At 25.7% G+C, this 12417-nt stretch overlaps 2 protein-coding genes across 2 annotated transcripts; both read left to right on the forward strand.

Annotated features, from left to right (window-relative positions):
• Positions 1 to 2446: 2446 nt before the first annotated feature.
• Positions 2447 to 3203, forward strand: Phum_PHUM192040 (cutile protein, putative; the record flags this gene model as incomplete). The annotated part of the gene is made up of 3 exons (XM_002425278.1): positions 2447 to 2518; positions 2713 to 2876; positions 2970 to 3203. The coding sequence occupies 3 exons, from the start codon at positions 2447 to 2449 to the stop codon at positions 3028 to 3030; spliced, it is 297 nt and encodes a 98-aa protein (XP_002425323.1). The 3' UTR covers positions 3031 to 3203.
• Positions 3204 to 8376: 5173 nt separating this feature from the next.
• Positions 8377 to 8964, forward strand: Phum_PHUM192050 (uncharacterized protein; the record flags this gene model as incomplete). Its single annotated transcript, XM_002425279.1, has 2 exons — positions 8377 to 8607; positions 8935 to 8964. The coding sequence occupies 2 exons, from the start codon at positions 8377 to 8379 to the stop codon at positions 8962 to 8964; spliced, it is 261 nt and encodes an 86-aa protein (XP_002425324.1).
• Between the last annotated feature and the right edge of the window lie 3453 nt (positions 8965 to 12417).

A 12417-nucleotide genomic window follows, 5' to 3' on the forward strand; every position in this document is an offset into this window, starting at 1 on the left:
TTATATATATTATTATATATTATTATTATTATTATTATTATTATTATTATTTTCTTCCCACTTTTTTTTCTTTTACTCAAAATTTATTTATTTTTATTACTCAAGTTTATTATTATTATTAAACAAGGACCCTTTCACCATTTCACGTTATCCTTTTATTTTTTTATTACGTAATAATAATTTATTTTTATTTTAATTAATTCAGTTCATTACAATCAACTTTATTAAATTAAATCAATAATATATATATACATATATTTAATTATTAAAACGGAAATAAAATGTGTGAGAGAGAGAGAAAGAGAGAGTGAGATAGAGAGAGAGTGAGAAATCTGGTTCTCGATTAAAAATTTGTATTAAAAATGTAATTTTTTTTGATAATAATTATAATAACGTTTTTCACATAGGCCTTAACGCATTTTTTTTTTTACAAAATTAATTTTACCGGATGTACGTTTGAAAAAAAAAGCGCGCGAATATTTAAAAAATTTAAAAATGGCGTCCAAGTGTCTTAAAATGTCACGCCACGAAATACTTATTCGTACATTACGAAAAAAATTTAATCCTCCGTATTATATTTTAATGTGAACAAAATAAAAATTAATAAGTTAATAAGTTTCTTATTTATTTAATTATTTATTTATTAAAAATAATCTTTTAATAATATTTTATTTAAACCTTTTTTTTTTTTTTTTTAAAGAAATTGTACTGTACGTAAAAATTCATTTGCGCGCGTGCGAACGTTAGGTACAAATTAATAAAATTAATCGCATATGATAAATAATAATAATTTAATAGTTAATAAAAAAATTTATTTATTAAACCTCTATCAGCTATTATTATTATTATTATTATTATTATTATTATTTTAATTACGATGAACGAATGAGAAATATATTTATTATATCCTTACTTAGTTATTGAAGGATGTTTCTTGTTAACGCTTCTGCCATCATTTTTTTTTTATTTGACGCGTAAATTAATATCTTAATCATATCTTTAATTATCTCCTTAGTTTCAAATTTATTTATTTATTAAAAAAAAAAATACATAAATACATAAATAAATAAATAAATTTATTATGTAAAGTTTGCGTAAATAAACGCAACAATTCCATATAATTCACACAAATTTAAATTTTTTACAAACTTTAAAAATTTTTTTGTTTTCGGGTTTAATATTGTTTATCATAACAAACACAATCAAAACAATCTCAACAATCACAACAACAACAACCACAACAACAAGTTGTTGGCATTAATGTAAATTTTAATTTATAATTTTATTATAATTAATTAATTTTTTTTTTTTTTTAATTGATTCATTTTTTTTACGACTTAAACGTTTATTATTTATTATTATTATTATTTAATAATGAAATCATTAACGGTAACAGGTTGAGAGAGAGAGAGAGAGAGAGAAAGGGAAAATTATAATAAAAATTACAGAGTAATAAATTATCAATATTAACGTTTTTTTAAATAAATTAATAAAAATAAAAATTGTAACGACAATTTTTTTTTTTTTTACATAATTTTAAATTAATTTCACGTGTAATTTCGTGACAATTGCAAACAAACAGCAACGACAACAACAACAACAACAACAACTTGTTACATTTAGAAAAAGTTGTGTTATTAATTAATTTATTACGCAATAATAATAATAATAACGAAGAAATGATACGGAGAAGTCATGAATAAAACTACAGTTTAATTATATTAGAGTAAAATAAAAACGTCTGAAATAAGTTTGAAAAATAATAAAATAAAATTTTAAATTTAAATGTCAAATTAATAAATCCATTAAGTCCAGTCCTTGGTGAGAGAGACAGAGAGAGAGTGAGAGAGAGAGTGAGAGAGAGAGAGAGAGAGAGAAAGAAAGAAGAGAGAAGAAAAAAAAAAAGGGAAAACCCTGAAAAAAAAAAAAAAGTTTACATAATAAAGTTAATGATTATTAAGAAAAAGAGGAAGGGGGAAGAGAATTGATGATACGATGATGATGTTGGTGACAACGTTTATGATAATAAAGAAGGCGGTGTAAAGGTGGTGGTGGTGGTAGTGGTGATGGTGGCAGTGGCTGTGGTCATCGTCGCGTTGGCAAAACCCGTAATAAAAGGTAAAAAAAAAATTGAAATGAAACCTTTTGCTTTTCATCCTAAAAAGGTTTTTTTATACATTTGTTATTAATGAGAGACTCGTGTCAAATAAAGTAACTTCTTTTTTTTTTTTTTTTTAATTACCTTACACAAAAAAAAATTAAAAATGGTTTCCAATGGGTGGCATTGGTTAAAGCAATTCATTTTTTTTTTTTTTTATAACTGCAACAATTTATCGTTTGGCAAAAAAATAAATGTGACATTCGCGGTGGTAAGTTAAATATAAACGTATTTAAACGGTTCATACGTTTGCTTTGTTTTTTTGGTATAAAAGGGAAAAAAATTTCCATGGATGGCATTATCAGTTTTTCAACAACCAGAGAAACAACCAAACAAACCAATACCAAAATGTTCAAATTCGTAAGTATTTTTGTATTAAATTTTTGATAAATTTTTATTAACGTGCAAAAAAAAAAATTCCGAGCTCATTTAATTTTTGGAGTTTATTTAAAAAAAAAAAATTTTATCGGATGATACGAGAGAGAGAGAGAGAGGGGAGAGTGGGAAAGGCTCAATCGTAATCAAATCTAACAAAATTTTTCGTTGTCATTTAGGCCGTTTTCTTGGCTCTTTTGGCTGTCGCCATTGCCGCTCCAGGATATTTGGGAGGTGGATTAGGATACGGAGTCGGATACGGAGTCGGTGGTTTTGGAGTCGGAGTCGGACACGTTGCCGCTCCACTCGTTGTTCCACGTGTTCACGTTGCTCCACTCGCTGTGTAAGTAATAATCATTCGAAAAAACCCAAACCTCGCAAAATACTCGTTCTTATTATGATTCTTTTAATTTTTTTTTTTTTTTTTTTTTAACAGAGGATACGGTTACGGTCACGGACATCTCGGATACGGAGGATTCGGACACCACTTCGGTTAAATATGTTTTTAAATTAATTTACGGATTATTTTGGAAAACCCGTTCAAAATAAAAACCTGTTCCATTCTCAATCAGAAAACATTTACAACAACAACCATAACCACAACAACTTTTGAATTTATATGCTACTAAATTTCAATAAATAAAACAGTTTTTTTTGGGCTTTTTTTTTTTAACAAAAAATTATTGCTTATTTATTTATTTATTATTACCATAACCTCCACCTTATCAACAAACAAACAAACAAACAAACCTTTCACACGTACACATTTCTACGTCTGTGTTTTAAGAGTTTTAAATTCGACAAAAAAAATTTTTTAGTTTTTGGAAGCGTTGGCAAAATTTAAGTTTAATTACTGAGTAACAAGGACGCCATTTACTTCCTATAAATATTTTTTTTTTTATTATAAATATAATTAAAGGAAGGTTTATGAGAAAAATTTTAAAAATGTCAGACGACGTATTTATATATATATTCGATTGTTTGATTATATTCACGGTCGTATAAAAAAAAAAAAAGGTCCAAAGGTTTCAACAAGTTTTTTTATTAATGACTACATACGAAGATACGCCGCGTTATGATACGAAACAAAAATTTTTTGTTTACGGTTGGCAGTTGGCTAAAAAATGGGCAAAAAAAGCAAAACTTTATTACCTGCGTACAGGTAAAATTATAAAAAAAAAACGTACAAAATGGACACAAAATGGACGGATTAAAATTATTTTTTAAATTCATTCCTTTTTTTTTTTATGGGTGATGAAAAACCCATCGTCCGATCAAACAAGTTGAAAAATTTTCATTTAATTTATCACACGGTTGTAATTCGTTAACCTTTTCACGTTTTTTTTTTTTTTTTTTTTTTTAAATTAAAAATCCGATTATAATTCATTGCCTCGTTTCAATTACATAAAATAATAATAATAATAATAATAATAAAGTAACAACAAACTCATTATCGATCGATCGTTTATTTAAAAAAAAAAAAACAATTCATAAATATTATTTTCCCGATGTTTTCTTCTCTCTCTCTCCTTAATCCGGTTTTTTTTATTTATTTTGATAACCACGTGTTTCGAAGGACGACCGCGATAAAATAATTACGCGAAAAAATGCCGTGTTTTACTACAAAATTTTCTTCTTCTTTTTTTTTTTTTTTTTTTGTATAATTCAATTTAATTATTTTTAATGATTATCATCGTCATTTACATGAAAATTTTTTTTTTTTTTTTTTTTTTTTAATAAAAATTATTAACATTTATTAATGTTATTGCATTATCGTTATAATATTCGAAGGATAAAAATCGATAATCGATAATCGAATTGATTGTAAATTATGAAATTTAATTATCGACGACAAAATAATAATAAAAATATGGCGTGTGCAAAAAAAAAAAAAAAAAAAAAAAAAAACCTTTCGATGTGTAATTACGATGGATAACGATCGATTTAAGAAGGTGATCGAAAAATAATAGAAAAGGTCAAAGATGAATAAAAGGCCGTGAGAATATTTCGAGGTGACTGTTTGCGTTTAGCCCCCCGCCCCTGCCCCGCCTTAATTTTCATTAAATTATCACTTTCGTTTTAATTAAAAATTTTTTTTACCCTTACGATATCTTACGTGTACGTTTTTGTCCACGTGTATCAACGATTCATTTCCGTTTGTATTGTAAAAAAATAAACGTTTTCTTTTCACTCGTGAAAATTTGACACGCGGTTTTTAAGGTCGCGACACACACACACGTGTTATAACGTCATGTGATATATAAAATAAATTCAAACATGTTTTTCCCCGTTTATTATCCTTTTCCAGTGAACGCCCCCGCGTGGGGGTTTTTTAAAAATATTTTCGGCATCGAAACAAAATCTTCATTTTATTCTCTTAATTAATTTGTTTTATAATCTTTTATTCGTTGGCATCTTCAGTGTCATTGATCTTCTTCCATTTTAAAATTGTTTACCAAAGATTTCACCTTTCACCTTTCATCGTCCGAAAATATCGTCAACAAATTTTTATTTACGCACGTCGAAAGACGCAAAGTTTTAAATATTAAAAATAATTTTTTTCGATTACGCCGCGTAAAAAAAAAAAAAAATTTAATCCAAAAGATTAATTTCCATAAGTAAACCGTGCGTGTTGTCGATGTTTAAAAAAAAAAAAAAAGAAAAATAATTTGGGCTTATACAATTTTCTAACATTGCAAGCGTGACTAATTGCATATTAATTATTTTGTAGGAATAAAATAAGGTTTTTTCTTTTTCCCATTATAAAACGGCACCTTGTCGAATAAAACCAAATGAATACGGGTTAATGTGTATGTCGTCGTCGTCGTCGTCGTCGTCGGCATTTTCGTTTTGCGTGTCAAAAACTTTTCATTTTCGAAATTTTTTTCTTTTTCTTTTTTTTTTTTTTTGTTATAATTGACACGTAAAAATGTGTTGACATCGTATCATCGCCCATTTTCTACTCTTACACTTGGCACATATTTTCCTTATTATTATTATTATTATTATTATTATTATTATTATTATTTTTAGTAAAGAAAAGAAATTTTTTCTTTTGTTATACGAATTTAGGTTATATATATATTTTTTTTTAAATTTTCATTACTATTATTATCATTATTATTTTAACCTGTTTATCATGAGATACTACGTCACGATAGTAAAAATTTTTTTTTTCTTTAATTTTTCTCATAAAAAATAATTTCACGCATTTTCATTTCATTTCATATTTTTTTTTCTCTCTCGAAATCTCATGTTCAAAAAAACAAAAAAAAAACGTCGGGGGGGGAAAAAAAATCATTTTACGTAAAAAATTTAATATAAGTCTCTCGAAATAATAATAATAATAATAATGACGAGAGTCTCGTTTTTCATAAACAAAAGAAAAAAATTAAATTAATTTACGTAGATTTCATAACAAAATCTCACACTTAATTTTACACTTTTCTCACACATTTTTATCAAACACGTGATTTTCATTAACTCTTTAACATTAATAAATATTATTATTAATATTATTATTAATATATTTACGTCATTGCATTATGCACGTAAAAGAAAAAGAAAAAGGAAAATTTCCATTTACGCTTACGATATTTAGTTCGATTTCGTGAAAAATCAAACGACGAAAAACAAACAAACAAACAAAAAGGAGGAATTTATTAAAGAACGCGAACTTTATTTAATATTAAAATAATAATAATAATAATAATAACGTTTTATTATTATTTTACCATCCTTTAAAAATTAATTAATTAATTAATTTAATTACCCTTCACGCATTCGATACAGTTTCGTTTTAAAATTAACCTAATTTTTTTTTTGTCTTCAAGAACAATTGCTTTTCGAACGACATACATTTCCCTTTTCCTTTTTTTTTTTTTTCTACGCGGTTGTTGTTTGTATATGCGTTTGCACGAATTTGTAAATTAATGAGTAACAAACGACAAAACCTAAATCCCAAATTATTAACGTCGTTGTTACTTTAAAAAAAGTTAAAAAAACGCGCCATTTTTTTAAAATTTACGAAAATTTTTCCCGCCATTTTGAAATAACAACACTCGGGTTATTCCATTCCGTGACAAAATATTATCATTATTATTATTATTATCATTACGTAACAATTCAACTGTCACCCAGATAAAAGGTGTGAAGCAATTAGTTAAAGCGAGAATCAAAGTACAACCAAAATGGAAAAAAAAAATTGCCAAATTGAATTAAATCCAAAAAAAGACGAAAAACAACAACAACAATCGTTCGATAGATCGATAATCGATAATTGAATTTTTTTTTTTTTTAAAACGTGATTTCTCGCGTTCGGTTGCACCAACATAACGACAAAAAAAATTATTACTTTTCAGTTGACGTTACAAAATAAATTAAAATTTTTTTTTTTTTTTTTATTACGCGATGACGTTTATAATTTTTATTGGTTAACAATAAGAAAATATTTATTACTCAATAATAATAATAATATTAATAATAATAAATCTCTTGCGGCTACATAAAAAAAAAATTTACATTAAAATAATAATAATAATAATAATAATTATTATTATTACGTAACAAATCTAAAATTTTTTCACTTTTTTTGTAATTTTTTTAAAATTTAATTAAAAATAAATAAAAAAAAATAATGATGATTATTTTATTTTGTTTCTGACGGCAAATTATTATTATTATTATTATTATTATTATTATTTTGTTTTTCGGCTACAACTACGTAATTTTTTTTCTTTTTTTTTTACATAAAAAAATTTTTTCTCGCCATTTAAATTTAAAAATAAATAAATAAATAAATAAAATTAATTTTGAATGAATTACGAAATCGAAAAACAACGACAACAACAACAAAAACAACAACAACAACAATAATAATTGCAATCAAAGTAAATTGATGCGTTTTTTTTTTTTCAATTTTCTCTTTGACGGAGGGAAATAAATAAATAAAAATTTTTTTTTTTTTAAGAATACAAAGGGAGAAAAATAAAAACAAAGATGGCGCCCGACGGTAAAAAGATTTCGTAAATTAAAATTAAAATTGAACTAATTAATTAATTATTAAAAATCGAACCTTTTTACCAATTTTTTTTCCCTCTTTACGCGTTTATCTTGCGACTTTTTAAGGTTAAAAAAATAACCTTTCGTAACTATTATTATTATTATTTTTCTCGGAATCGTCAATCCTACAAATTGTTCACGTTTTCCACAAGATTGTGCAAAAAAAATTAAATTAATAAATTTGATGAATGAATTAAATTTAAAAAACGGTTGGCAACATTTCTAACCATTATATGTGTCAATTTCATTTCTATGCCAAAATAAAAGGTTCGTCAAAAAATTTCGTAGAATTTTTCGCCATCATCATTATTATTATTTTTATGTTAAAAAACTTTTCTCCAGATTGTTTGTCGCGGGTGAATACAATCAACAAATAAAATTTAATAAAAAAAAAAATAATGATGAGGAGTAATTGAAAAAAGTTGAAAATTTTTTGTTTATCAACAAACAAATTCCAAAAACGAGAGCAAACAACAACAACAACAAACTTAAAATTCCAGTTCCAGGTGATAATTCAATTGTAATTTATTGATAACATCGATAAAACAATAAAATGATAAATTTATATAATATTAAATCATATCGCGCATGGATATATAAACAAACATCATTATCGACTTTAAACAAACGAAAATAAAAAATCACAACAAACAAAAAATAATAATAATAATAATAATGTTCAAAACGGTAAGTTTTAAGATTTTTACGAGTCCAAAAAATTATTTTTTTAATTTTTTTTTTTAAATTTCCAACAGGGATTAATTTTTATTTTGGCTGCTACAATGGCGGTTGTTTCTGCTAAACCGGTTTTTACCGCCGCTGCCGCATATACGAATTTACCACTTACGGCTCCAGTAGCTTATGCGACACCCGGATTAGTTACCGCTACTAGTTCTCAATATTTTGCTAGAAATTATAACGGACTTTATTCGTTACCTTACGTCGCCACTGCTGCTGCTGCTGCACCAGCACCACTCATAACATCTTCGGCTTATTCATACGCTCCAGCTTTTGTTTATTAAATTCAATTCGTCGATTGTTAATTTATAAAATTTCTTGAAAATTTTTTTTTTTTTTAAATTTAATTCATTTATACAATTAAAAAATATTTATTTATTTATTTATAATAAATGCTGTTTTGAAACAAATAATAATAATAATAATTGTTTTTGAAACTGTTTCATAAACTAATACCTTTCAACTCGATCGGAAATCATCATCATCGGTTAAAGACACAAAAGTAAAAGGATTTAAATTATTCATCGATATATTTTTTTATTTTTTTTTTCACGCTATAAAAGGTGTTTCAAAAAGGTTGAATAACCTTTTGATAAAATAAGTTATTTTGCAGCGCGAAATTTGTAAACTAATATAAAAACATTGAAAACTTAATTTTTTCACGTGAGTCGTTCAATAAAAAATTAAACATATTATTCTATTACACGCGTGATAACTTTTTTAAATCTTTTATCAAAGTTATTCATAAGTTTATTATTATTATTATCATTTATTTATTAATAAAGTTATTAAAAAAAGTATTTTCTTAAGCTAAAGTTCAACGTCCTACGACTAATTACGCGAAAAAAAAATTATTATTAAATCGAAAACATAATATTTGTTAAATAAATATTTATTTTTTTTTTATACGCGATGAAATTTATAATAATTTTCAAAGTTTTGCGGTAAACATAATAACAACACGTATAACGTGGAATTAGAAATTTAGTTAATTAACGTGGAATTAAAATTTTCCAAATTTATTTATTTGTTTTTTTTTTTTGTCAATAAATTTTAAACGCAAAAAAAAAAAAAAAAAAAATTCGCGAATAAAAAATTCAACTTAATTAGTTAATCACTTCCGATCGGTGTGGCAAAATCCCCCCCTCTCCTCCCACCTCCCCTCGGAAAAAAGGGATCGTCAAGGATATTTTTTTGGTCTTTAATATTTTCGCGTAATTAATTTTTATTATCGTCACGCACGCACGCACGCACACGCAAAATTTACGTATTAAAACCCCCCTCCACCCCCCGGTGGAAATCAATTTTTTTTCTGTCGAATTTTACGAAAATAAATTCTTCCTTTCTCCTCTCCTCCTCCCCCCGCCAAATCCGTTGAAAAAATTCAACTCGAAATTATTTAAATCTCATACCTAATAATAATAATAATAATAACTTTTTTAACAACATACGTTTAAATATATATAAAAAAAAATTTTTTTCTAAATAATTCCTGCCCCCCTTACGAATAAAATGAATAAAATTCCAGGAAGAAAAAAAATTCCACTTGTTTCGCTACGAAAAAATAAAAACGTCGTATTAATTATCGATAATTGAGTAAACACGGGATAATGATAATAATAATAATAATAATAATAGTAAAGTAATTATTTATGCGTTTTCATGATGAGAAACGTAAGCATTCATGTGAAAAGTAACTGTAAATGAAGATCCCGTAAAAATTTTTTTTTATTCATCCCAGAAAACAACAACAACAAAAAGAATGTCAAGGTTTTTTATTTATTAATTTTTTTTTTTTAATAAATAAAATCAAATCGAATATCAAATGTACGTTTTGACTTTCGGTTTTCTCTCTCTCTCTCTCTCTCTCTCTCTCTCTCTCTCTCTCCATCTCTCTCTCTCACACACTCTCCGGAAAAAATCGTTTTTTTTTATATTTGTCGCAAAATACAAACTTCCTATATGTAAACGATATTTTTTGGTTTATTTGAATTTAAAAAATTTTTATGGAATTCAATTCCATTGTCCAGCTTCTAAAGAACTACGGGAATAAAAGACGCAAACCATTTTATTATTATTATTATTATTACTTTTCTTCCATTAAGATATGCATATTTTTAAAAAATTCCCCAGGTTTTTATTTACTTAAGAAAAAGTTGAATCAAGACTTCCGCGATTGTAATTATAAAAGTTTCTGGAAAAAAGTAGGTGGTGGAACTCACAGAATGCAACAGCGTCCCGTAGGTTTGTTTATACAAAATTTTCCGGGTTTTTAATTAAATTTAAAAAAGAAAAAAAAAATTGTTAATAAACGTCATCATCTTCATCGTCATTAATTTCCTGTTTTTAAACTTTTTTTTTTTAATTTTTCTCTCATCGCTTCCCGAAAATTTGAAAAAAAAAAAAAAAAAAAAATTGAATGGGGAGCCAACGGCACGTGGTGTTCCCAAGCGGTCACCCATCCAAGTACTAACCACGCCCGATGCTGCTTAACTTCGGTGATCGGACGAGAACCGGTGTGTTCAGCATGGTATGGCCGTTGACGAGGATGACAGTGAAAACATTTCACCATGAACGCTTGGCCCGTAACGTTTTTTTAGATTCCATTTACCTGCACGAAGTATCGAGTATTAGGCAGGTACTAACGTCATAAATAATAATAATAATTTTTATATAAAATAAACCGTTGAAAATGTTTTTCACACAATTATTAAAACCCAACTTTACAAATTTTTTTTTTTTTTTTTTAATTATTTTCTCTGTTGTCGTCATTCAACTTGATTTCATTTATAAAAAATTTTTCGTCCTTAATGTCTTTTGCATTCCTTCTCAATTTCCAGAATATTCTTTTTTTTTTTTTCGTCTCGTTTCTGTTTTATAAGAGGTTGCCCTCGTTTACGTGATTGCTGATGATTTTACGTCGAATTTTTTAGTTTTTTAATAATTTGACGACACGTTAACACTTCATTTATGATTAACCTAATTAAATTCGAACGTTAAAATTTCCTTATAATAATAATAATAATAATAATAATAATAATAATAATAATAATATAAATAATTTTTTTTTTAATTTTAATAGAGAATATTAAAAAAAGAAATTAATATTATGAATTCTCTGGTTAATTTTATTTATTTAACGAAATCGAATATTTAATTTTATTTTTTTTTATTACAAATTTTTTAAACGGAAATAATTAATAATTTTTTTGTCCTGTCGTCGTTTAAAATTTAATCGAATCGTTTTTCTTTTCTTTACTTCCGGATACGTAAAAAAAAAATTTTTAAGATTTGAAAGAAAAATTATAAATATTTTTATTTTCCTATTTTTTTTTTTTTATTACTTCAGATTGTAAATAATATTTTTTTTTGGAATTTAATATTAGATTAAATTTTTCCGTTTTCGAAAAGAAAACGTAAATTTTCTTTTTTTTTTACGTTTTCTACAAAGACGATATCAATTGAAAAATTTCCCGTCAACGGCCATACCATGCTGAACACACCGGTTCTCGTCCGATCACCGAAGTTAAGCAGCATCGGGCGTGGTTAGTACTTGGATGGGTGACCGCTTGGGAACACCACGTGCCGTTGGCTCCCCACAATTTTTTTTCAAATTATTTAAGTTTAGAGAAAATTTTTTTTGTACTACCAACTATCTCAACTTGCTCACTTGGGTGTAAGAAACGGTCACTGCCGAAATATTGAGACATCAAGTTTTTGTGTAACCGTTAAAGTCATTACATATATTATTTGTTATTTTATTTTTGAATATGTATTACCTTATTTGATGTATTATTATTATTTTTTGTTTTCAAAAACAATAATAATAATAACAATAAAAAAAAAATTATAAATGATACAAATTAAACAAAATATATATATATAAGTTTCAAAATAAAATTGGCAATAGTTTTTTAAACGTTGCCTAATTTTCTGGCTCTTTGTATAATATTGATTCCATGTTCCATTACTGCTGACACGAACAATGTCTATCTAATGTCAATAATTTTATTACTAATTACAAAATAAATATATATATTTATTATGAATATATGAATGAACATTTAGTTGTAATAAAAACGCAA

Source organism: Pediculus humanus, genomic scaffold, assembly GCF_000006295.1.
Source record: "Pediculus humanus corporis 1103172107541 genomic scaffold, whole genome shotgun sequence".
Classification (NCBI taxonomy): Eukaryota; Metazoa; Arthropoda; class Insecta; order Psocodea; family Pediculidae; genus Pediculus; species Pediculus humanus.